This window comes from Gallus gallus, chromosome 4, assembly GCF_016699485.2.
Source record: "Gallus gallus isolate bGalGal1 chromosome 4, bGalGal1.mat.broiler.GRCg7b, whole genome shotgun sequence".
Taxonomy (NCBI): Eukaryota; Metazoa; Chordata; class Aves; order Galliformes; family Phasianidae; genus Gallus; species Gallus gallus.
The window spans coordinates 42,940,934-42,964,469 of record NC_052535.1 but is presented as its reverse complement, the minus strand read 5'-3'; the positions used below and the strand labels follow the sequence as shown (position 1 = coordinate 42,964,469).

General features: G+C 54.4%; 1 protein-coding gene across 3 annotated transcripts; it reads left to right on the top strand.

Moving 5' to 3' along the window:
• Nucleotides 1-433: 433 nt before the first annotated feature.
• HAND2 (heart and neural crest derivatives expressed 2) lies at nt 434-22,629 on the top strand. Of its 3 annotated transcripts, XM_040698723.2 has the most exons (4): nt 434-1,626; nt 2,128-8,036; nt 20,049-20,150; nt 21,750-22,629. In XM_040698723.2, the coding sequence occupies exons 1-2, from the start codon at nt 1,075-1,077 to the stop codon at nt 2,224-2,226; spliced, it is 651 nt and encodes a 216-aa protein (XP_040554657.1). In that variant the 5' UTR covers nt 434-1,074; the 3' UTR covers nt 2,227-8,036; nt 20,049-20,150; nt 21,750-22,629. The 3 variants fall into 3 exon arrangements, with proteins under 3 accessions (XP_040554657.1, XP_040554656.1, NP_990297.2); XM_040698722.2 differs by lacking the exon at nt 20,049-20,150; NM_204966.3 differs by lacking the exons at nt 20,049-20,150; nt 21,750-22,629 and having other exon boundaries at nt 1,066-1,626; nt 2,128-2,236.
• Nucleotides 22,630-23,536: the final 907 nt, after the last annotated feature.

Here is a 23,536-nt window from a genome sequence, read left to right as displayed (position 1 = left end):
GTGCCCTCGGAAGCCGCTTCTACGTGATCCTCTGCGGAGCGGCACGAAGCGCTCCGTGAACGCCACGATCGCAACGATTTTTGCCAAGAAACCTCCCGCATTCATACCGTACCTGGCTCGGGACTGTCCGATATATAAGTTTTAATGATTTTGTTGCTATTTTTTTTTTTTTAACGAAGATTTTACAGTAAGGCATCTGCTAAACACTTGCATTAACCTCTGCCTCCATGACAATTCCCCCCCCCCCCCCCCCTCGTTTTAATTACGCTCTGGATGCGGAGGGGCAGCCAATCCCGGCCGAGGAGCGCGGCAATTAGCGGGGCCGACATCAAAAAGTTTTATTGCGGAGCCCCGAGGACTCCGCCCCCGCCGGCAGCCATTGGCGGTGGCCGCCTCTGACGCCATATATTAACCCGAGCGGCCCTAAACATGTAGCTGTCCATGGAGGTCGGCCCGGGGAGCCCTGCCAGTGCCCCGGGCCGCGCCGAGCCCCGCCGCCACCGCCCGCCCGATGTCCCAGCGGAGCGCTGAGCACTGAGCCCCGCGGAGCGGAGCGGAGAGGCGCCGACCGCGGCCCCCGAGCGCAGAGGCGAGGGCAGCGGCGAGCGGCCGCGGGCCGGGGCGTATGGAGGGGGGCCGCGTGTAAGTACCACCCGGCCGGGCCGCCGCGGACTTGAGAGCGAGAGAACAGGGAAGCAAGAGGCGAGGAAGAGCCCGGGCTGGGAAGCCGAGCCCGCTTGTTTGGTCGACTGCTCTCCGTAGCCGCTTTTTTTTTTCCTTTTTTTTCTTTTTTTCTTTTTTTTTTTTTCCTCTCTCTCGCGCGTGTGTACGCGCTTCCTCGAAGACCCAGCCCCGGGCGAGGAGGAGGAGAAGGAGGTGGAGGCACAACGCATGAGCGGCGGCGGCGGCGCCTGGGGAGGGGGGATCGCTCGGGCACCCGCGGGGACTCCGCAGCAGCGCCCCATGGAGAGGCACTGAGGGCCGAGCGGTGCCGCCGGCGCGGCGGGCTGGGGCGGGCGGCGGGAGAGCTTCGTTCGGGGCCGGGGGCGGGCCGGGGCGCGCGAGGCAGCGGCGATGAGTCTGGTGGGCGGCTTCCCCCACCACCCGGTGGTGCACCATGAGGGTTACCCCTTCGCCGCCGCCGCTGCCGCCGCCGCCGCCGCCACCCGCTGCGGCCACGAGGAGAACCCCTACTTCCACGGCTGGCTTATCAGCAGCCACCCGGAGATGTCCCCCCCCGACTACAGCATGGCTCTGTCCTACAGCCCCGAGTACGCCAACGGGGCGCCGGGCATGGACCACTCCCATTACGGGGGGGTGCCGCCCGGGAGCGGCCCGCCCGGGCTCGGGGGGCCCCGGCCGGTGAAGCGCAGGGGCACGGCGAACCGCAAGGAGCGGCGCAGGACTCAGAGCATCAACAGCGCCTTCGCGGAGCTGCGCGAGTGCATCCCCAACGTGCCCGCCGACACCAAGCTCTCTAAGATCAAAACCCTCCGCCTGGCCACCAGCTACATCGCCTACCTCATGGACCTGCTGGCCAAGGACGACCAGAACGGGGAGGCGGAGGCTTTCAAGGCAGAGATCAAGAAGACGGACGTGAAGGAGGAGAAGAGGAAGAAGGAGCTGGTCAGTACCGCGGGACGGGGCGGGAGGGGTTCGCTGTGGGCAGCGGCGGGAGCTGGGCTTCGCCGAGGGGACGGGGGCGCGGTGACCGCGGAGCCGTGCGGCCCGGCCGCGCCTTCGCGCCGGAGCTGCCCCGCGACCTTCAGCGGGAGGCCCGGCTTCGCGCAGGGCCCCGCTGCGCTCTCGGGCCGCGTTCCCCCGCGTTTCGGCGGCTGCCGTTGCGCCGCAGGCCCGCGGCTCCGCCCGTGCGGCGCGGCCCCGGAGCCCCGAGGGCCCCCGAGCGGCGCGCCCCGCGCTCTCCTCCCTCAGAGAGGCCGCCCCGAGAGCAGCGCCCCGTCCCCGCGGCGCGGAGGCCCCGGGCCGAGCGGCGTCTGCTCGCAGCTTTCCCTCTCGGGCCGCGGCCGGGGTGAGCCAGGAAGTCAGGAATCTGCCTAACCTCGTTTCTCCTCTCCCCGCTTTGTTTCCCTCTCTCTCTCTCTCTCCCTTCTCATCCTGTCTCCCCAGAACGAAATCTTGAAAAGCACAGTTAGCAGCAGCGATAAGAAAACCAAAGGGCGGACAGGCTGGCCGCAGCACGTCTGGGCGCTGGAGCTCAAGCAGTGAGCGCGGCGGGGGCCCCGCTCGGCGCTCCCCGAGGACTCTCGCGTTCGGAACCATCCCGCTTATTTATGTGCAATTTCTCCCCCCACCCCCCCCCTAAAATGTGGATATTTGAAGGAGAGGGAAAAAAGCATTCCATAGATGGCTATGAAGAGGAAACTCCGGCTTGGTAAGGGGTAATAACGTCTCTAATAGTTTCGTGAATGTTATTTGCTGTGTATAAAACCCACGGGGAAAAGAGAACCGTAGGGGAAGAGAAAGGAGAAAAAGGAAAATCCCTCCCTGGCATTAGTGTGTATGTGAAGTGTATCTTTAATACTTGGCCGTTTGGATATAAATATTCCTGGGATTATAAAGTTCTATTTCAACAGAAGCAGTTGCACCCGCGTTCGGTCGGCTCCGTATTTCGTGTCGTGATTTTGTTGTGGTTGTTCGGTATTCTGAGGTGTTTTCAGCAGTTATTGGTTATGTGCACTTCCGTCCATAAGGGAAAAAGTGGAATCTAATTAATATTGAAGGTGTAAGCGTTGTAAGTACTCAATAAACCACTGTGTGTGTTTTTTTACGGAAAAAAAAAAAAAGAAAGAAAATAGAGGGGGGGGGGGGCGGGGAAAGAAACCCAAATCTTTTTATGTTTTATACCTCAAAATGTTTTGAATAACAGCGTTGTTTATGGCTTTTTTTCATAATATTTAAAATATTCGGAAGTAAACTAAATTATAAAGATGGCTCCGAGGTTCGTTTTTAACCCAGTGCCCGAGTGAGAGGAGGGGGCGAGGGACGGCTCCCCCCCCCTTCCCCCCCCTTCCCTGTGCCTGCGGTGTTCTCCGGGCGGGGGGCTCCGCGGCGGGACCGGGGGCTGCGGGACGGGGGGTTCTGACTCCGCTCTCGGCTCCGCCGGCCCAGGTAATGCCGTCCCGAGCAGGGAAGAGGGAACAGGGCCGGAGCTTTGCGCGGGGTGGGGAGCAGGACGGAAGATTTACAGTTCGCTGAGGTGAGCTTAGCATTATTAACTTAGCGGTTCCCGAAGCTTTCACGAATTACGTAGTCTTTTTTTATTATTATTATTATTTTCAGCTCCTTCCACCTCTTCCGTGATAAACCTCGGCTTGCTATCGCTGCGCCCTCTAAACCCGTGCTGGCTCTCTCTGCAGGTCCGCGGCCGTGTGCCCGCCCGCCCCGCGCCCGAGGAAGTGGCTCCCGCCGCCCCCGACCGTGAGCGGAGGTAGAGGTGCGATTGCCCGAGCCAAGATCAGGGCGTCCCGCGCCGGCGCTGGGGAGGTTGCGGGGTTACGACAACGGGACCAAAGGGCCGTGCCCTCTCCCCGGCGGGTCAGGCGGCCCGGCCGTGCGCTCCGCCGTGGGGCCGTGCTTACAGCCACTTGCCTTTGTTTGTAGCACTTGCGGTGAAGAATCTCCCCGTTGTTTGCTTTGCCCTGCCTGCTGGTGGCCGGGCTGATGAAGCGGAGGGCTCTGCCGCCCCCAGCCCCAATTCCCTTTCTGCCTTCCCCAGCCTTCTCTGCTCTCCAGGGCGTGGGGCTGCGGCTGGGTGCTGCCCTTCCCGGGGTTTTCCGATCCGTAATTCTCTCCTTCTCGAAACGTTCGTTATTTCAGCCCTGGGAGTCCCCCTGGACCCGCTAAGAAGGATCTCTTTTAATTGCTCGGTAGTGAGGATGTTGCCGTTTTCTCAGGAGCAGCCATTCCTGGAGCTAAATCACGAGAGCTCTAGACAGGCCGGAGCCGGCAAAAAGCTAAATGGGGGAACGGGGCGGCAGAAGGTGAATTGATGGTAGCCGGGATGTCAGCGCCCCGGCCCCGCTCTGCGAGGCGGAGGGACTGATAAGAGCGCGATCCGCGGCCTCGGGGCAGCTGTGTGGGAGGTGCGGGGCACGTAGCAGCAGTGGACCCGACTGTGGGCAGCGCGGCCGCTCCGCAACGCTTCCCTACGTGATGCGGTGCAGCCGGTTGGGTCCAGCCCGGCTCTTGGCCCGGTTTTGCTCGTGGCTCAGCGTTCACCTCTAGAGAAAATGAGGTTTGGTTTGATTATTTTTTTTTCTTTTTTTCCCCCCCTCCCACGTTGAAAAGAAACAGCAGTACTCCCAGCGGGCCTCTCCTCGGCACCCATCGCTCCTTTGGTGGAGGTGCAGGCCGAGTCGCGGCCGCTGTCTCCCGGGGCTGCCCTATGTGCCCCCCCGGCTGTGGGATGTGCTTCTGCCGGCGGGACAGATCGGCTCAACGACCGCGATTTAAAATCTGTTGGCTAATTTTAATTTATTTCCCCCCCCACCCGCTCATTTTCAGGAGCTCTTCTGTACGTCGGGAGCTGATTGCAACGATTACTGCTAATTTGCTTTCGTTGTCACAGCGTTGTGACGGGCTCCCTTCTGCCCAAGCCGCAGACACCCCCCGAACGAGCACCGGGACACCCGCGGGCGCTGTACGGACGTAAACACGCCCGGGTGATGCCACTGAGCCGAGGCGATCCCTAAAGGTGGGCGGGGAGGAAGGGGAGAAGGTTAATAATAAAACCTCGAAGCAAAATATCCTCCTCCCGCGCTCGGAAACCCACCCTTAATCCTCCTCCTTCACACGTACCGCCCGGCGGTCGCAAACGCGCCCAGGAGGAACCTCCAAGCAGCGATGGGAAGGAAACGCATTCCGCGCTCCTGCAGGCGTAATCCCCTCTGCTGTAACGAGGGGCTTATCGACGCTTTGCATTTTTTCTTTTCTTTTTTTTTTTTTTAATTTGAAGTACGGTTTTGGTGGTTTTTTTTGTTTTTGTTTTTTTTTTTTCTGTTTGTGGGCTCCGAAATACTCTCCTTCGCCAGCGAATTCCTTTCTTTTCCGTTTCTAATTGGGCTTTGTTGCTTCAGACAACGGAGATTTACCTGAGCTGTGCGTTCCCATTAACTGTAGCCAAAGGGTGCGGGCCGGGGCTCCCCGCTGCCCCGTACCCCATCCCGCCCCGCTGCCGTGTGCGTCTGCCTCTTCCTGGCGCTCCCCGCCCTCATTTTCCCCTCCCGATGTCGCCTCTTTGATGACCCGATGGTAGAGCATTGATTACAAATTTATTCTCGGACGCTGCGTAAGTCTTCATATCTGCTATTAGAGCCATCTGGGAACGATTAGGGTCTCCCTCCCCCGGCCCTGCTGCCTCTATCTCGCGGCGCGGAGCAGAAGCCGCGCTGACGTCACGCGGCCCGCAGCCATCCCCGCGCTGGGCGATATCCCGGCGGTGCTCTCCGGCCCGGCGGCGGTGCGGTGCCGCGTTCCGAGCCCGGAGCTCCACCGCCATACGCTCCTTTGGCACCGGGAGACACGAGAACAAAAGCCGCTGTCGCAGCCGGCCCCTCTCCCCGCTCCTCTCAACCCACGGCCCGGCACCGGCTTTATCTTCTCCCGGCGCGGATGCTCTCTTGCAAAGCAAACATCGGGCCAGGTAGATTTCCACCCTATGTCTCGGCAACTGTCTCCGAAGCGCAGCGCTTACGTGCGGGCAGCCGCAGGCTCCTGGCGCGCTGGGAAGAGGGCTGCCCCCACTCGAACGCGCTGCTGCTGATGCCAGGAGATGGCCTTGCACCTGCTGATACACCCTGCCGAGTACCGGCTGGCTGGGAGCCGGGCCGGCTCGAGGCGCAGGCGTTAGCCCTGGCTTTAACGTTAGGACCGGAGGAAACGGCCTCAGGTTGTGTCGGGGAAGGAGCAGGTCGGATATCGGGAAAAAAATTCTTCTCAGAGCAGTGATACAGTGGCACAGGCTGCCCAGGGAGTGTTGGAGTCACCGTCCCTGGAGGTGTTCAAGAAACATGGAGATGTGACACTGAGGAACGTAGTTTAGTGGCCGTGGTGGGGATGGGCTGGACGAGATGACTTTAGAGGTCTCTTCCATCCCTAATGATTCCACGGTTCTATAACTCAGCGGGACCCACAGTGCCACGCTTATTTCCCCAAGCTTTTTACTTGACTGTTGTGTACGTTTCGTGCCACTCTCTCCGCTCTCCTCCCCCCCGAGGAGATACCGCCAAGCCCTCCGTAAGGCGACCCGAGCCCTCGCCCGCTGTGCGCCGCAGCCACTGCTGCTGCCAGGGCGGGGCGGTGGGTGAGCGCTTGGAGCCGTCTGCAGAAACAGAGATAACGGCAGCCCCTCCGGCTGCAGGGTCACGTTCTCCGGGTGAAAAAAAACTCCCTTTCCGGGAGGAAAAAAAAAAAAAAAAAGAATAAAATTTTTAAAACCGCCCCCGTGATCCTAGAAAATGAATTAAAACACGCGCTTCCATTCCTTTGTTCCAGCAAAATGAAATGAAATAAAACAAATCCCTCTGAGATTCGGCAACGCTCCGCTGTGTCTGTGCGTAATCTCGAAAGGAAAAGGAACGTTTCCTTTGTGATTCGGTAATGCCGCGCTCCGCTTCCCATCGAGCCCACCGGCACCCGGATTCGGGCAAGGGGGAGCGGTGCAAAACCATAACAGTAAAAGGAAAGGAAAATATAACGCCACGGAACGAACCCGAGCCGGAAAGCCCCAATAGATCCCAGTGTGGCACAGCGCGGCCGGGAGCCGCCGTGTGCGCAGAACAATGGGAGCGGAGCGCCCGTCCGAGCCGTGCGGCTCCCAGCGGTGGGCGCCGTGCAGAGGAGGAACGGACCCTCAGTTGCCCGAAGGATTCGGGAAAGAAAAATATAGATGTGTATTTTAATGCATAGCAAAGAGGTGCTTTCCTGGCCGTGTACATTGAGAGAACGTGAGGGGGTAATGGGAGGACGACTCTCCTATAGGGGTCCCTACTCGCATGCCATATGTGGCCATAGGCTAAAACAGCTGCGTATGGTGAGCTTTGAAAAAGCCAAACAAGCGTGCAAACCCGTGGCAGCTTTCTAAAACGAGCCTAAAAGACAATGAAATGTTCTGCCAGAAAGTACAGGAGGCGGAAGAGATTAAAAATAATCATCATATCGGTCCGCCCTCCACCCCCATCCCAGCTCAGAGCCCACGGCTCCGCGGCTTTGCGGGAGCGTTGCCCGGAGGGGGACCTCGAAGCCGGGCGGGGGGGGGGAGGGCAGCGCCGTGGGACCAGGCCGGGCCAGGGGGTGCGCGGGGCGAGCGGCCCGGCCCTGAATCTCTGCCCCAATACGGTTCTCATAGAGACGCGCAGTAGTTACCCAAAGCCGTAACTGTCTCTGAAATTATTCATTAAAGTCATTCTCGGCGATCTCACGGCGCCCGCGCTTACATGTACGACCTTTGCACCGGCAGGGCGTGCCATCGCCCTCGCCCCGGCGGTGTGCTCCCAATAGCTGGGGAGGGGGCGGAGGGGGGGGACTCGGGGGTGCTGCCTCTCGCCCCGCTCGCGATGTTCGGCTGCTCGGGGCTCGGCCGATTTCCCCCTTTTGGAGGAGGCGCGCGGTGCAGCCCGGCAGACACCCTGGGAGCGAGGAGGGTATTTTGGGGAGTTGCAGTGTTGTGCGGAAGATCATGTCTGTGCCCTGTGGTGCTGTCAGCAGTGACAGATCCCAGACGCGGCCGCTACTGTATGGCAGATTGAGTTTCTCAGCAGAAAACTCTCCCTCCCTCCCTCCCTCCTGAACGTCTTCAAAAACCTTCTCCAGATACTGCGGGTCACTTCGGCTCCAGCGGAGAGAGAAAAGGGGAAAAAGCCTTCCCGGTCTCCCACCTTCCCTTCCTCCCGCCGGCTCTTCCTGGGGCGCGGGGGGGCCGTGCCCTACCCTCCCCCCTCTCCCCCCCCTCGGGGGTTCTCTCGGCTCCCCGATCGCCTCCAGTGCGCTCAGAGCCCGCAGCGGGACGTCTTCTTCAGGTAAGCGGGGGGGCGGCAGGGTTGCGGGCATCGCTGGGCCTGGGGCGAGGGGGGGGGGAACCTCCGGAGCTCTCCCCTTCCTTGGACCGCGTCTCGCTGCCCGGGGAGGGTGAGCCGGGGAGGGTTGGACGGTGAAAGGCTGCCGCTGACCCGAGCATGGCCGGGAACGTGGGGGGAGCTGCGGAGCGAGGTGGGATGCCCCCGGCCCGGCTCGGCCCTACCGATGCCGCTGTTCCCCGACAGGGAAAGGGCCGGAACGGGATGAGGGACCAGCGGCTGCTGCCGGGTCTGCAGGCAGCGGCGGCGGGGGGGAGTGTGGGGGGGGTGTAGAATTGTGGGGGGAGGTTAAGCAGAGCGAAAGGACGGGAGGGAGAGCGGGCGGGGCTCGAGGAGGACGGGCGGGGGGGGCTCCGTTCCTGGCACGGCCGCCGGGAACCCCCGCCTCCCTCTCCTCCGGTCTCCGCCGCTGCGGCGAGGAGCGCGGGCTGCAGCGCGGCTCCCGCGGAGCCCCCCCCCCCCCCCCCACGGCGGCGCGGTGCCGTCTCAGCCCTCCGGCCAGGCGGTCCCCGGGCACACGGCCTCCGCGACGGAGCGATCCCACCTCCCCCCCGCGTACGCCTCATGTGAACGAGTCCTGCTATCCTCGCTCGCTCTCGGCCTTTCCTTCCTCAGATGAAGTGAGAAGCTTTAATTCCACCGCTCGCCCAGCCCTCTTTCCTCTCTCTCTCCCTCCATTTTTTTTTTTCTTTAAGCCCCTGCCTTTAGCAGAAGTGTAATTGTGACCCCGGCTGATCCGCAGAGCCTCCTGTTGGGAGCAGTTAGCTGTGGATGCATTAGGCCGAAAGACCTCCCAAGTGGCGGTGGCCTGGGTGTCACAGGCAGGGACTCTGCACATTGTCCGCTCCTTCCCATCAAAGTCCCCGGCACCGCGGAGCCACAGTTCGGCGGAGCGGGAGAATAGGAAACAACCTCACCCAGCCCCCCCTTCCCCCCCCCCCCCCCCTTCCCCAGCCCCCCCTCCACCGACCCCGCAGAGCCGCGATCCTCCTTAGGACGCAGAAACGTAACGAACTTCTTCATAACTTCAGCTCCACGGTGTGATTTACATTTCCGGCCGCTCTGTCAGAGGGGCAGGAATTTACGGCGTGATAAAAACACGTTTACAGCACCAGAACATGCTCCGGTGGTGTCTCGGTGTGCAGGGAGATTTTAAAAGAGGACACACACGAGAAAGAAGTCCTTTCTCTGCCTTTTTCCCACCGCGGCTTTCTGAAGAGACAAACGGGTTCCAACTGCAGAGTAGGCAAAAAGAGAGGTGGACGCGGGCAGAAGTGAACGCGGATGGAAGGGTGGGATCAGCCCCGGGCTTTTGTTTGTATGGATTATGATCTGTGGCCGCGTTTCTCCCTTTTCTCGGCGGCTTTTGTTCCACGGTTGCTTCCATTTCCGTGCGTTCGGGCCGAACCCCGCCTGTCCCGCCCCGCGGAGCTCTCCCGTTCGATTTTGGCTCCGTTGTATTCGAACCATTTATTGTGCTCCGTAACTCACGTGCTCCACGCCGCCGTCAGCCGAGAGGCTCTGGTGGCGTTTGCGAACGGGCAGCGTCCTTCGGTCAGCACGGATGGTACCGACCCGATCCGGGCTGTGGGCACCAGAGGGCTCTCAGCACGTTAAGGAGACGTGAATTTGGCAAACAGTTCAGGATGGAAATGATCAAACGATTCAAAAGAGAAAAGGGAAAAAAAAAAAAAAAAACGATGAATAAACCACACGCAGCAGTCGCTGCTTTCCTGACGTTGGTAATTATTTACACCTGATCCTTAGTTTACTCCAGTCACGGTTTCAAATGCGAACCTTTAAAGAATTTAATTCTTTCCAGCGCTCTGGCATAGAGACGAAAGGAAAAAGGAGAGCAGCGCGGAGCGGCGAACAGCGGCTGTCCCGGGACGCTCCCGTGGGCTCCCGGCCGCACCGGGCCGCGCACCCAGACGGCCCTCCGCTGCTTCTGCTACACGGGCCGCGCGGCTCGGCCTGACCCTGTGGCTATTGAGTCTTTTTGAAGCCGTTTTCCGTCGTTGCACCTATGTCGGAGGGGTGGGACGAGGGCCCCTCTCGCCCCGCAGGGCAGCCCCGGGCTCCGCTCCCGCCCGGTGCCTGTCGGGTCGGGGGGATCTGCAACAAACAGTCCCCGGACGCGTTTTTGTAACGGCCCGGAGTTCTCCCAGGTGAACCCCCCCCCGAGTCTCACAGTGAGGCGCTGCTGCTGCGCTGCGCTCCGGCTGCGGGAGTTGGAGCGCACGGGGGTGGGTGAGGGCATCGCCCCGCGTCACGGGGCTCAGCCCGCGGCTCTCTGTGGGCTCTGCTCCCTCCCGGGGCGCCATCTGGAGGGGTCGGCTGGCTGCTGGCTGGGGAGAGCCGGGGGGGTGGCTGGAGTGTGGCGACGGGAAAGGAATATGGAGTCATTAAGGCTGGACTCATCGCGCTGGGTGCGCGGAGGTGAGGAGGCACAACGACTGCGACGCGTTCCTCTGTTGAGGTCAATCTCTTCAGCCGTGCGCTCAGCGATACCGTTTTGTTTTGGCCTTTGATGGGCGATCGAGGCGATAGATGTCAATCCCGTGATATTCAGCGTTGCACTTTCAGTGAAGCGCTGGCACCTCATCCTCTGTTTGGGGAACGCAGTTACTTCCGACCTGTGCAACTCTAACGCATACACCGTGCACAAACATACACGCACCATACACACATACACGCACCATATGTACAAATATAACCCGACCGAGGAGCGCAGCTTAGGAAGGACGGGCAGCGCAGTTCGCACCAAAGCATCTCGTTAAAACCACCGAGAAAACAGAGGTTGAAACATGATAATGACGCAGAATCCATTCGGACCGAGCCTAAGCCGTATAAACATAGGAAGCGTTTAAAACCTCAGCATTTCTCTGTTGTTTCTTTTGGTTTTAAATAAGACAAAGCGGCCGCTTTATTTCACGGTGCGTATATATAGACGCACGAACGTACGGCCCCGAAGAGAGCTCTGGCACCTGCTGTAAGCTGGAGATCACAGAGCAAATGCTTTCTGCTTTCGTAAATAATAAACGCTGTCGGCGGACGGCATTTCTCAGCAGGAAAGCCTCGCTGAGCGAATGCGCTGCGAAAATGTCCTGAAGGCTGAATTCATCCTAGAGCGGGACCAGAACCCGGGAGGATTCGGCCCGCGTTTCTCAGGCTGGAGACACCCGAATAGACCCCTGGGTCTGTTTATTAGTTATTATTATTATTTTTTTCTTAAAATCTGCAGGGACGGCTTTACTGAGCGTGCTTGGGTTTATTTTTACTTGCTGAGCAGCGGGACGGGAAGATTGGTAATGTTAAAAGGGCTCGAGGAAAGAGACGGGGGAAAAAAAATGAAGATATATATTTTAAAAAGGGGGGAAAAGGGCCACTTTCTATGCTCGACATCCGAGGGGGCCGCCCGGCTGCACGGAGCGGCTCCCCGTGCCCACGGCCCGGCCCTCCCCCGGCAGCGCGCTGCCATCCGCGGCCGCGGGGCGGAGGGAGCAGCGGTAATGGTTTTCCCCGCAGATGTTGTGCCGGTGTTGAAGGGACCGAATCTCGACTTCCAGGCGCAGCTGCGGGATGTTGTATCCTATCAATTCATAACAAGGAGGCATTCTGGAAAGCCTCGTAAGAATATTTATTTTAAAATGTGTGCTGAAAAGATATATGCCGGGGGGGAGGAGTGGGGGGGGGGAGCAGGGCTGGGCGCCTTCAGTTTTGTTACGAAGCCAAAATGGCACAGTTCGAGTTGTGAACAAATGGTTTCCAGAGAACAGATCTTTGCTCTTTCTTTTCCCTGCAGAAAGTTTGTTTGAAGTTCCCGGATTTTTAAATGTTAAATAATATTAATACCAAAAAGAAAACTTCGGGGCTTCTTGTTTTAATTTGGAAGGGCCGGCCTGTGCTGCTCTTTTCCTTTTTCTCTTTCTCTCTTCCTTTCTTCCTTCATTTCTTCCTTTCCCTCTCTCTCCTTTCCTATCTTTCTCTCTCTTTCTTTCCCTCTTTCTCTCTTAGTCTCCTTCCTTCCTTCCTTCCTTCCTTCCTTCCTTCCTTCCTTCCTTCCTTCCTTCCTTCCTTCCTTCCTTCCTTCCTTCCTTCCTCCCTACCTCCCTACCTCCCTACCTCCCTACCTCCCTACCTCCCTACCTCCCTCCCTCCTTCCTTCCCTCCCTCCGTCCCTTCTTTTTTTCCTCCCTTCTTCCCCTCTTTCCCCCTCTCTCCTCCTCTTTCTCTGCAGAATTTTTTCTCCCATTCTCCCGTTTGGAAACTCCATCAAAGGATCGCATTGGGGATATTGTTGTGCGTTAGAAAAATAAATAACTCAATAAAGAGAACAAGCTCCTGTTATGACAAGTTCCATGGCAGAACAACATTTTACAAGTTAAAAGAAAAAGCCCTTGAGGAAAAAGGGAAAAGAAAAGGGAGAGAGAGAGAGATAAATACAGAGAAGGAAAGGAAAGGAAGAAGGAGAGGGAGGGAGGGAGGGAGGGAGGGAGGGAGGAAAAAGGGAAAAGAAAAGAGAGAAAGGGAGATAAATACAGAGAAGGAAAGAAGGAAAGGAAGAAGGAGAGGAAGGGAGGGAGGGAGGGAGGGAGGGAGGAAGGAAGGAAGGAAGGAAGGAAGGAAGGAAGGAAGGAAGGAAGGAAGGAAGGAAGGAAGGAAGGAAGGAAGGAAGGAAGGAAGGAGTATTTAATAATGAGGCTTTGTCAGCTGCAGCAGCGGAGCGACGGCACCGGTCAAGAGTGGCTCTCTTCGACCCCGTGCGCTCGGGGTGACACTGCGCGGTCTCCGAGGCTGATGTTTAATGGGAGGGGGAAAACGCCACAACCAGAGCCATCGTTTGGCTGCGAGAGGGGCAGCGGCCGGAGCCCCGCTCTGCCCCAGCGCTGCCCACAGCCCTCTCCCCGCACACGGCGGTTCAGGAGCTCGGCGTGGGGCATTGCCCTGTTTGATGGGGCTGCGCTGGTGGTGCTCGGCGCGCCGGGTCAGCGGCGCAGATGCCAGAGGGTCTATTAGGATTAAGTGACCTAATGAATCGCATGGCCATGGCCATTAGCGGGCTTTGAAAGAAGGCAGTTTTCCTCGTTACCTCCCCCTCTGCCTCTTAACACGGGCAATTATTTTTAACTGTCCTTCAATCAGAGGTCGGAGGGGGGCTTTTTTTTTCCCTCTTTTTTTTTGCTTGCTCGTTTAAAGCCGCTCCCTGATGCTCAGTCTCAAGCATTTCCAGGAGCAGCCTTTTCTTATCGGGGTTCCTCGACGGCCACACGGAGCGGGGAGGCCCCGCGGCACTCGGGGCGGAGCTGGGGACACTCCTGGCGTGGCCGTGTCCCGGTGCCCCTCCCGCCGAGGCAGGTAAGCGCCAGCCTTCCCATGTGCGGGCGGTGCGCGGGGGGACCGAAGGTGGGCGCGGCTCAGCTGTTGGCTCCGACGGGGACAACCCGAACTAAAATTATGCCGTGGAGGAGGTGAACTATTCACCCCGAGTTTATCCTGTCACATTTTAAACTTGAAAGAAAGAAAGAAAGAAAGAAAGAAAGAAAGAAAGAAAGAAAGAAAGAAAGAAAGAAAGAGAGAGAGAGAGAGAGAGAAAGAAAGAAAGAAAGAAAGAAAGAAAGAAAGAAAGAAAGAAAGAAAGAAAGAATTTAAAAAGAGGAAAAAAAAAAAAAAAAAAAAAAAAAAAAAGATCGACCAGAGCATGCTGGGAACAGAGGAGACCTCAGGTTTTTGGCCTGGGAGAGCGTCTGCGGGGCTGGACTCGTGCCTTGTGCCCGGCCCCAGAGGCACCGCACCTGCCGAGGCGGGGCGGGTGCCAGCGGCGGAGGCAACGCGAGGTGTCCGCCGGAGGGGGAGGAACGCCCCGGCCCGCCCGACTTGAAAAGCCTCCACGTTCCCATCGCTTTTTCAATCCGCAATACATTTCACACCCTGTTAGGAGTTACTGCCGCCGAAACCGCTAAACGCTTCCATGACTGCAGGTAGGGCCCGCCGGGGGCTGTGGGGCCGGGGGGGCCGAAGTGGGGGTTGCGCGGCAGGGACCGGATTCCGGCTGGGAATCCTTCGAGTGCTCCGTGCTGGGAGAGCGCACATTCGGGCTGTCCGTGAGGTACAGGGAGGGGAACACCCGGGTATGTCGTCGGGAGGGGCCGAGGGATGTTGCCAACTTTGACTCCTTGCTAAGTAATAAGGTGACTCGATGAGGGGAGGTCCAGGTGCCAGCCCCGAGGTGAAGAGGGGAGTCGGGTCTTGTTCGCAGCCGGCGGATTATTATTACTATTGTTATTATTATTACTATTTTGGAAGCCACCGGGGGAACTGCTTTTGGCTCCGTGCGGCAGCCCAGCGCCTCTCCCCGATCCAACAGCCGGGCGGGGTGGGAGCGGCGAAGCGAACATCAGCAGAGCCGCCGCCGGGTGGCCGGGGCGGGCCCTCATTACAAGGTGCGACCCGCGGAGAGCTGTCACCGCCCGCAGCCACAGGCATCCGTCCGCGGGGCAGGTAACGGGCGGCTCCGGGGCTCGCAGCGCCCCTCCCCAGCCCCCGGGTGCCGCATCCTTCCCCCGCAGCCTCACACCGGAGCGGAGCTTCCCTGTCCCGGAGCTCAGCAGCTCTCGGAGAGAAACGTGACAAAACCTCGGTGGCTAAAAAACAAAACAAAACAAAACAAAGCAAAACAGCGGTGCTTTTAGTTTTTAGATTGCTTTTAGTTTCGTTTAGTTCTTTTATTTTATTAATTTAATTTATTTCGTTCCGTTCGGTTCAATTTGCCTCTCCTCTTTATCTATTGCTTTGGTGCCGGCTCTGACCCTCAGCCTACGGCTCCACACCCGGCGCTCGGTGGGGAGGGGGCACGGAGCCCCACGCGGCTGTGCGTGTGTGGAAATAGCCGTACAGATCTGCACGTACCGTTAATAGACACCAAATCAATACCAACGAACGTATATTGCATTATTTCAGCTGGCTTATTGAATAAGAGAATCAGCCCTGAAACTTGCCTTTATTTGCATCGTGAGCTCCGAGAACTGCAATAAATCTGGTGTATTAAAACATAAACATAAATAAGGTATATTTAAACACGCATTTTACATATTAAACGTATAGAAAACATATGATACATATAAACATGCGTCAATGAACACGCACAGTGGGACGTGATGCGATGCTGTGCGATGGGATGTGATGCGATCGACGTGACGTGATACGATGCGTGCCCCCCCTCGAGCGCTGCCCCCCCTTCTTCCCCCCCCTCCCCTCGCAGCCCGTGAGAGCGAGGCGGTGATTTCCCTGCCCGGCGCCGCGTTGAGGTCAGGGTGAGGGAGAACCAGGCGGCCCCCCGCCCGGCATGGGGAACTGCTGAGCGCTGGAGGAACCGCCAGGCCGCGGGTGGTTGGCGGAGAGAAAGGGAAAGATGGTGGCTTCCAAAAGGCATGTTATATCCGGCTCTTCCCTGCAGCAGTGAAGCTTATCACAGGTTGCAAGGAGAACCTGGAGTTACTGGCAGAAGGAAAATGCACATATATACATAGGAAGGGAAGGGAGGGGAAGGAGAAGAAAGCAAAAGAAGAAAGGAAAAGAAAGGAAAAGAAAAGAGTGGGGGAAAAAAAGGGAAAGAAGAAAGGAAAGGAAAGGAAAGGAAAGGAAAGGAAAGGAAAGGAAAGGAAAGGAAAGGAAAGGAAAGGAAAGGAAAGGAAAGGAAAGGAAAGGAAAGGAAAGGAAAGGAAAGGAAAGGAAAGGAAAGGAAAGGAAAGGAAAGGAAAGGAAAGGAAAAAAAGAAATTAAGAGAAGAGCAGAGAAAAAAAGAAAAGAAAAGGAAAATAAAAGAAAAGGAAAAGAAAAGAAAAGAAAAGAAAAGAAAAGAAAAGAAAAGAAAAGAAAAGAAAAGAAAAGAAAAGAAAAGAAAAGAAAAGAAAAGAAAAAAAAGAAAAGAAAAGAAAAGAAAAGAAAAAGAAAAGGAAAGAAAAGAAAAGGAGAGAAAAGGAAAGAAAATGAAAGAAAAGGAAAGAAAAGAAAGGAAAAGAAAAGAAAAGAAAAGAAAAGAAAAGAAAAGAAAAGAAAAGAAAAAGGAGTGATCAGAATGGGAGAGACCACTGGAGGAAACGGACAAACGAACCGCGGAATGAAGTCCCTTTTCGGTGCATTTCGTTCGTCCTTCCTTTCGCAAGGCTATCCCTTGCCTCTCGGCACAGGACATCGGCTCAGCGCTCTCGTTCTCAACATTAATGCGGCACTGACCGTGTCTTTCATACACCTCGAGAAGCACGGAAGAACGGGCATTTTCCCAACCTTTTTTTTTCTTGCTCCCATAACTGCAGAATACTAAAGAGATGGATTAAGGTTCCCATCTGCTCTTCATGCAGCGTGCTCCAGTCGGTCACTTAGCTAAAAGCAGAGCAAAAATTAAACACACGGCCACCAACAAAAGGAAAAAATAACTATAAGAACAAAACCAAAAGCAAACCAAAGGCAGCCGCTTTGGCTGTTGGTATTTATTTTTTTTCCCGACGGTTTCCTTACACGAAGAGCCGGGAGTGGGCACATAGCGAGACAGAGAACTGCCGAGCTCCGCCGGCTGACGAAGGGATTTCGGGAGCGCTCCCTTCCTGCGGGTGTGGGGGGTGGGGGGTTGGGGGGGGGGCGTCGCGCTGTAGCGCAGGTACGGGGTCAGGAGCTCCCGCGGGGCACGGCTGCCACCGCCGCAGGGGCTGCCCGCGGGGACAGCCCTGGGATGCGGCGAGCGGCGTCGTCTGGAGGAGCAGTGGGAGGGGGGAGCTCTGGGCTAACGGCGCCTGGGAAAAAAGGGGTGGGGGGGGGCAGAGGAGGAGGGGATGGATGGGGGGCAGTGGAAGAAAGAAAAAAAGAAAAGAAGGAAAAACAAAGAGGAAAAAATGGGGAAAAAAGAAAATAGGAAAGAAAAAAAAAGGAAAAAAAAAGAAGGAACAAAAAGAAAATAAAAGAAAAAGGAGGAAAAAAATGAGAAAAGTGGAAAAAGAAAAAGAAGGCGAAAAAGAAAGAAAGGAGATAATGTAGAGGTAAAAGCAGAAAAGGAGGGAAAGGAAAAGACGAAGGAGAAAAAGGAGGAAAAGAGCAAGAAAGAAAAAGGGAAAGTAATAGAAAAAGGAAAAGAAAAAGAAGGAAAAAGAAAAAAGAAAAGCAAAACTAAAGAGAGGAAAAGCGTGAAAATAAAAAGGCAAACAGGGAAAAGGAAAAAAAAAAAAGGAAGAAAAGGAAAAAAAGGAAAAAAAGGAAGAAAAGGAAGAAATGGAAAAGCGCCCTGTGCGCGCTGCAGGAGTGTCTGCCCAGAGCGGGGCTGCGGTGCGGTGCGGTGCTCGGGGCTGGCAGCGGCCGTCACCGGGTGAGGATCCGGCCCCGCGCCTTCCCATGAGCCGAACCCGACATCAAAGGGCACGCGATAGCAATGTGGAGCGCACATGGGCGGCTCGCGAGCCCGTCTGTCAAGCCACGTTTCCTGGTGCTCCCTGCCCTCCGCCCGGCAGCCCGAGCCCCCCGGACGCGGGGCAGCAGAAGCACTCGGGAGCTCCGGGCGGGCTGCGCACCCGCGGCGTCCCGAAGCCATCCCGGGGAGCCGCCCGCTGCCTTTGCTCCTCCATGGGACGCGAGGACGAGCTGCGAGTTAATAGCCATTGTCATCCAGGGGTGGTTTCAATTATCTTTTGGGGCCTCTCCAGACTTAACTCGTCTTCTGCCACTTTGCCGCGCAACCCGGGCACCGGTCCAACATCCCTCTCCGAGGCAGCCTTGCAAGCGGCACCTCACCTGCTGGCAGCCACCGGCCCCGCCAGCCCGCTGCTCAGCCCGGCCGGCAAACGTCGGGGCCCACGTCCCCCCGCCGCCCTCCTGCTCGGCCATTGCGGGTGGCCCCGGGGCTCTCCGGGGCCGGAGACGCAGCGGGATGCGAGATGGGCTGTGATGGGAGACCAAGGAAGATTTTCAGGCTTTGCACTGTCTGAGAGTGGAGGCAGGAAGTGAAATTAAGACCATTCGGCTCTGCATGAGCATTCAAGAAACCGGTCTTCTAAACATTTTCGTTAAGAAATTAAAGGAAGTTTCTGTTTAGGGTGGAACCAGGAGTTTGTGCTATATCCTAACGACGACAAATTTCTACCATTCTTCAGAAACTTTTTCATTCCTTCACCCCACAATGTTTAGGAGAATTATAGGCATAGAGCAGGAGGTGTCTGTGCACCCATTTACGCACCGCTGTGTGCAGTGGTACGTACTGCATATTGATGTGTGTGTGCTCATTTCTCTCTGCCGCAGTGAATCTTGAGGAAAACTTAGATGTTGTGATGATTCTGAGACACAGTACTTTGTAAGGGTCACTGCAATGCTTCACGTCGTCTACACCCAGAGAACTCCTATGACGTAACTGAGACACAAGTCCAGATCACAGACGTGCCATCACTGGGGATTAGGTGGAAATCTGGTGTTTGAATGCAAACTCTCTCTTTCATGTTGTTTTTACCATGCAGTCCTCAGCACCAGGGAAGGCTCTGAGGTGCCTGAAGCTCTGCTGCACACATGCGCTGGAAGCCTTTTGCTCCTGACAGGGCTGAGTGCATATCTCACACCTAACCCCATCCGGATGCACAGACAAAGCATTCCTCCTCCCGAGGGGCTGCAGGGCCACGCATGTGCGAGACACGCTCGTGCAGGCGGGCTCTGAAAGCAGTGTGGTGGCACTGCAGCACAGTGGGGACAGAGTGGTGGGAGCAGGAGGCGCGATACCTCAGAGGCACCAGGACAGAGCGGGCACGGGATGGGCACTGCTGGCATGAGCATACTGCTGGAGCCCCATAGCCCATCTGTACTGCTCAGTGTGGAAGAACCCAAAGGCACAACCCCAAGCACCTCCTTCTGCTGGGGCTACTGGGACTTCTGCTTGAATAAGGAATGGAGCGTGGGCTCCAATAAGAGACATTTTAAAGCAGCCTGAACCACGTCTTCCTTCTGTGCATGTCAGTGCAGCCTGTCAAAGCCATTCATTCCTATAAATATTTTAAGAGTCCAGTGATGGTGCTGAAATGGAAGTCTCAGCTCCCTGTGCTGGCAGCCATGCTGATGTTTCCTAGAATACACAGAGCTGAGTGAAGGAGGGTGTTGTGGGGAGGTTCAGTTCCTGGTTAAAAAAAGGGAAGAGGAAGCACAGCACTGTGTGCCCAGGGCCTTAATCCCTCCCATCCCCACCCCCTATTAATTCAACCACACAATTTGTAATCATTCATAGCAGTTGGAATTGTCTTGAGTTTTAAAAGGCTTTTCTCATTAACCAGCCCTTTATTCCTTGCAAAGCACATTATTGATCTTAATATGCAGAAAATGCCATCGCTAGCATAATGTCTGTGCCATTTTTGTTGAACAATGAGAATTGATGAGGCTTGGCAGGACATTAAAATATTTAACATTATAGCTTTGAGAAGACTTTTATGTGTCTATAGTAATAGGAAAATCTTTTAACAGGAAAAATGTTTTCCTCTGCTTCACTACAGTCTTCAGCGAGGGCTGATTCTGTTTGTACTAAACCCAATGGGAGGTTTCTTACTGACTTCAAAGGAGAGGAGGGGAACTCCAGTTTGGAAAATCATTGCTAGAAGCAAATCTGAGCCTTCTGGTCACGTGATCAGTGCCATTTAAATTAGCGTTTTGTGACACTCCCTGGGGCTGGGACCTTCAGCTTTGCCTCGGGAGATGGAGTATTGAGGAGATGCCAAGAGGTGGCTGTGCAGCTCCTCACCAACCCATCGTTTAAAGGCACGTGTGATGGATCAGGAGCCACCCAGGGGCAGCTATCAACCTATGTTCCTTGCCCCTAAGAGTCTCCTTCGGAGGCACATTTTGATGTAACTGCTCAGTTTTTCTGCTTTTGCTGTCCAAACCACCACTGACTTTTGAGGTTTTAACTCAGGCAGTGTGGCTGATTTTCTGTCTTTACAGCATTATTTGCAGGGTACAGAACTCAGGAGAAGTTGTAGGGGAGAGGAGAGGGCATTCAAAAAACAGACCATTACTTCATAGATCTTTACAAGACCCGAACAGGTAACTGCCACAGGGAAAGCTTATCCAGTTCACTTCTTTGGCCATATGGACGTCTGCAGGCACTCCTCCTTCCTGAGAGACCTCTGCCCTGGCTGGCACACACCTGCAGCAAGCTGTGTCCTTGCATTCAAAGTGCAGTGACAGCTGGGAAGGAGGAAAAATCTTTAGGCTAACTGGGCAGCTTACAAGAAAGCTGTGATGAAAAGGAGAGTGAGAAGTCCACACTTATCCTTGTTTTTCAGTAGTTAATTAATGTGAGGGCACTGTGAACATTTGGGCACACAGAGCACTGAGGGACTCGGTTCAGTGGGCATGGTGGTGGTGGGATGGTGGTTGGACTACATGATCTTTGTGGTCCTTCCAACCTTAATGATTGGATTCTAGGATTCCAACCTTAATTCTATGGTTCTATGATTCTATGATTGGATTGGATTCCAACCTTAATTCTATGATTCTAGGATTGTACGACCCCTTCCACCACTTCTCTAAAGGCTCCAAGGGTCGAGCTCAGGAACCCATTCAGGCCTCTATAAAAAGCCCCAGTGGTGGTTCCCAAACTCTATTTTAACAATGATCCTCACTCTCGAGGTGAGAAATTTAATTATGAGCCATGTGTTATTTGTGAAGATCGGATTTACTCTGTGATTGGAAATCTTCCCCTTGCCCTTTAGAGGACAGCACCTCTTAAAAATGCCAGCAGGAGAAGAACAAAATGTAGGATTGGTATCCAGTGATCATATTTATCCCTGTACATAACATGCTCAAACACTGGGATCTTTTAATAGCTTTTTCCATATTGGACTCTTTGTTTGGATGTGGTTTTCCTGATGTATCCTAGTAACATGTTTAGTTAATTTATATTGTGTGTATGTGTAGACAGATATACACACATCCATATGTATGCACACACATAGTCCTCATTAAGTAAGTGCTAAACCTCCCACAGCAGAACTGGGTCCAGAGGGCAGTCGGGTTGGAAGCGAGGAGCCTGCTCCCTTTGCAGAAGGGTCTCACAGGCACCACTTCGGGGGCACATGCAGCCCCCATGGGATCCTGGCCCCTGTGTCTCTGGTGTGAAGGTTGCTGTGATGTGGGATGGGAACCATTGCTTAACGTGCAGAGATGGTAGGGATGTGCTCAGCAGCCACTGTGGGGTGGGGGGGCAGCCCCCAGTTCCCCACTGCATACACCCCCAGTCCCCCATTTCATGCATACCCAGTCCCCCATTGCATGCGCAGAAGCTGGAACCCTTGGCAGTCCCCAGTAGAAGAGGGACTGCTTGCATTTAAAGTGATTGTGTATGGAGGTTGGGAGGGGGAGGCGGGGGGTGTAAGGGCTCAACCCTTAAGTTGTTAGTGTATCCCAGCTGTTGCAAGGCAAACACCAAAATCAGAAATGTTTGGCAGATGATGAGGGAGCGGTTTTCCATATTTCATAGCAAAACACAAGCGTATCTTAATTATTTTGTTAGGACAAGGTTCTCAAAGGACTAAATCCTAGACTATCTTTGTTGCCATGAAGACAGAGAGGAGTTGGTTCTAAGGCCACAGTACACACTCTCGGAAAGGCCACGTACTCCCTATCTTTTTGTTTTTCCAGGCCCACATCTGGACTGAGGAGCGGAGATGATGGAGAGCGAGGAATCGGCTGCAAGCAGCCTGCTTCACAGGCACTCCTGGATGGGTCACCCCATGCCTGCGAGCAATGGGTCAGGGCAGTGCTGTCAATAACATGGTGTTGTATGTAAAGCTGGGAGCACAGAGTCCCACACCGTTGTATGTGCTCAGCAAAGCTCCCATTTGCCTCCAGGAGAATTCTGCCTATGTAAGGACTTAAGAGCCATTGCTAGGAGCTAAGAAAAGAGCATTATTAATTCACTTCATCGCTGGCTCAGTGAAAGCCAACAGCTTTCTGCAGTCTTGCCAAAATGAAGAGGAGATGGTCTGAGGTACATGCAGGGTGATTTTCATACCGAAGGTGAGAAAGGAGAAATCGTTTTAAGGTACGGTAACTTGCCGTACAAACGTGATCTGTGTTCCCTCCCAGCTTTGAAAGGAGACTTTATAAACTCTGTGGCCTTTGATTTGTTAAGGCAACCTTATACTTATTTTTTTTAATTCCCAAGTTTGTGAGAAAATAGAAAGGAACCCTTGATGTTCTTATGCTCTCGATTATCACTTCATTGTAGAAGTATTTGCTTAATGAAACATACAGCAAATATTGCACTGTAAAACCTGTTGCAATGTACTCAATATCTTTTGGAATTAATAGAAAAAAAAATACAAGACTGCAGAAAAGGCACTAATTTTTATTTTATCTAATAAAAATGTTACTTGACTGCAAAGCACTTTGCTTTATTTTCTCACTTATATTGTATATATTTGAAGAGAAATGTCTGCTGCACGTCATCTATCTAACACAAAAAACTGATGCTGTTATTAATAAGTTACAGAGAAAAATAAACCAGTTTGCACTTTGATTTTTATCATTCCTAGTGAGCGATTCCTTTGGAATAAACATAACTCTAACACATGTAAACAACACAGGAAATTAATAACAAAATTCTTTGGATTTATTTCAGATGCCACATACTTTATGTAAATATATGCGGCTTTCAATTTCAATGATTTTCCAGTAAGTAATAAACTTTGCTCATTAACCTCCTTTTAAACTAAACATTTATTACTTTATAAGTGTTATTTCAACTAAATCAAGTGGATATGCTCAGTAAATGAATGCAACAAATCTGCTCAGCCAGAGAAGCAGGATAGCTTCTTTTCAGCTGGGCATACTGTGAGTTTCTTCTTCAGCTTCAAGGGAGTGGGATGCAGCTTAATTTGCTGATTTTTCATGTTAAAAAAAAAGAAAAAAAAAAAGGTTGGTAATACATATATATTTTAAAATAAACCTACTTTTTCCTCATTAGCTCAGTGGTAGAAAACGGGAAAAATTCCACAAGCTGAATGAAGTTACATATCATCTCAGTACCATGAGCCTTGTGTTCAGTTTTTCACAGAACTGGTTTGGTGGAATGGCCAGGTATCAATCTTCTCTTGGCATGATGTGTGGGGTATCTTTTAGGGAAACAGTCCTCTTAAGTGCATGATTTTAAGAATATTAAGGCAGAAATGTGTTTCAATTTCTGTACAAGTACGAAAAAAACACACACTAAGAAACATTCTGCTCTCATATTTACGATTATGTGTTTGCTGAAAAGTTGTTAGCATTGGGCTCTGTGGAGGTGGCTGCATGCCCACTTAATCACAGGGGTGTGGACGAAGCCCTGCCATACTGTGCAGGTTTGGGTGAGGACACTGCAGGACCCTGGACGCCTCCCTTACCCAAGAAACTAGAAGCAAATTGGGACACTCAGGGACACAACAGAA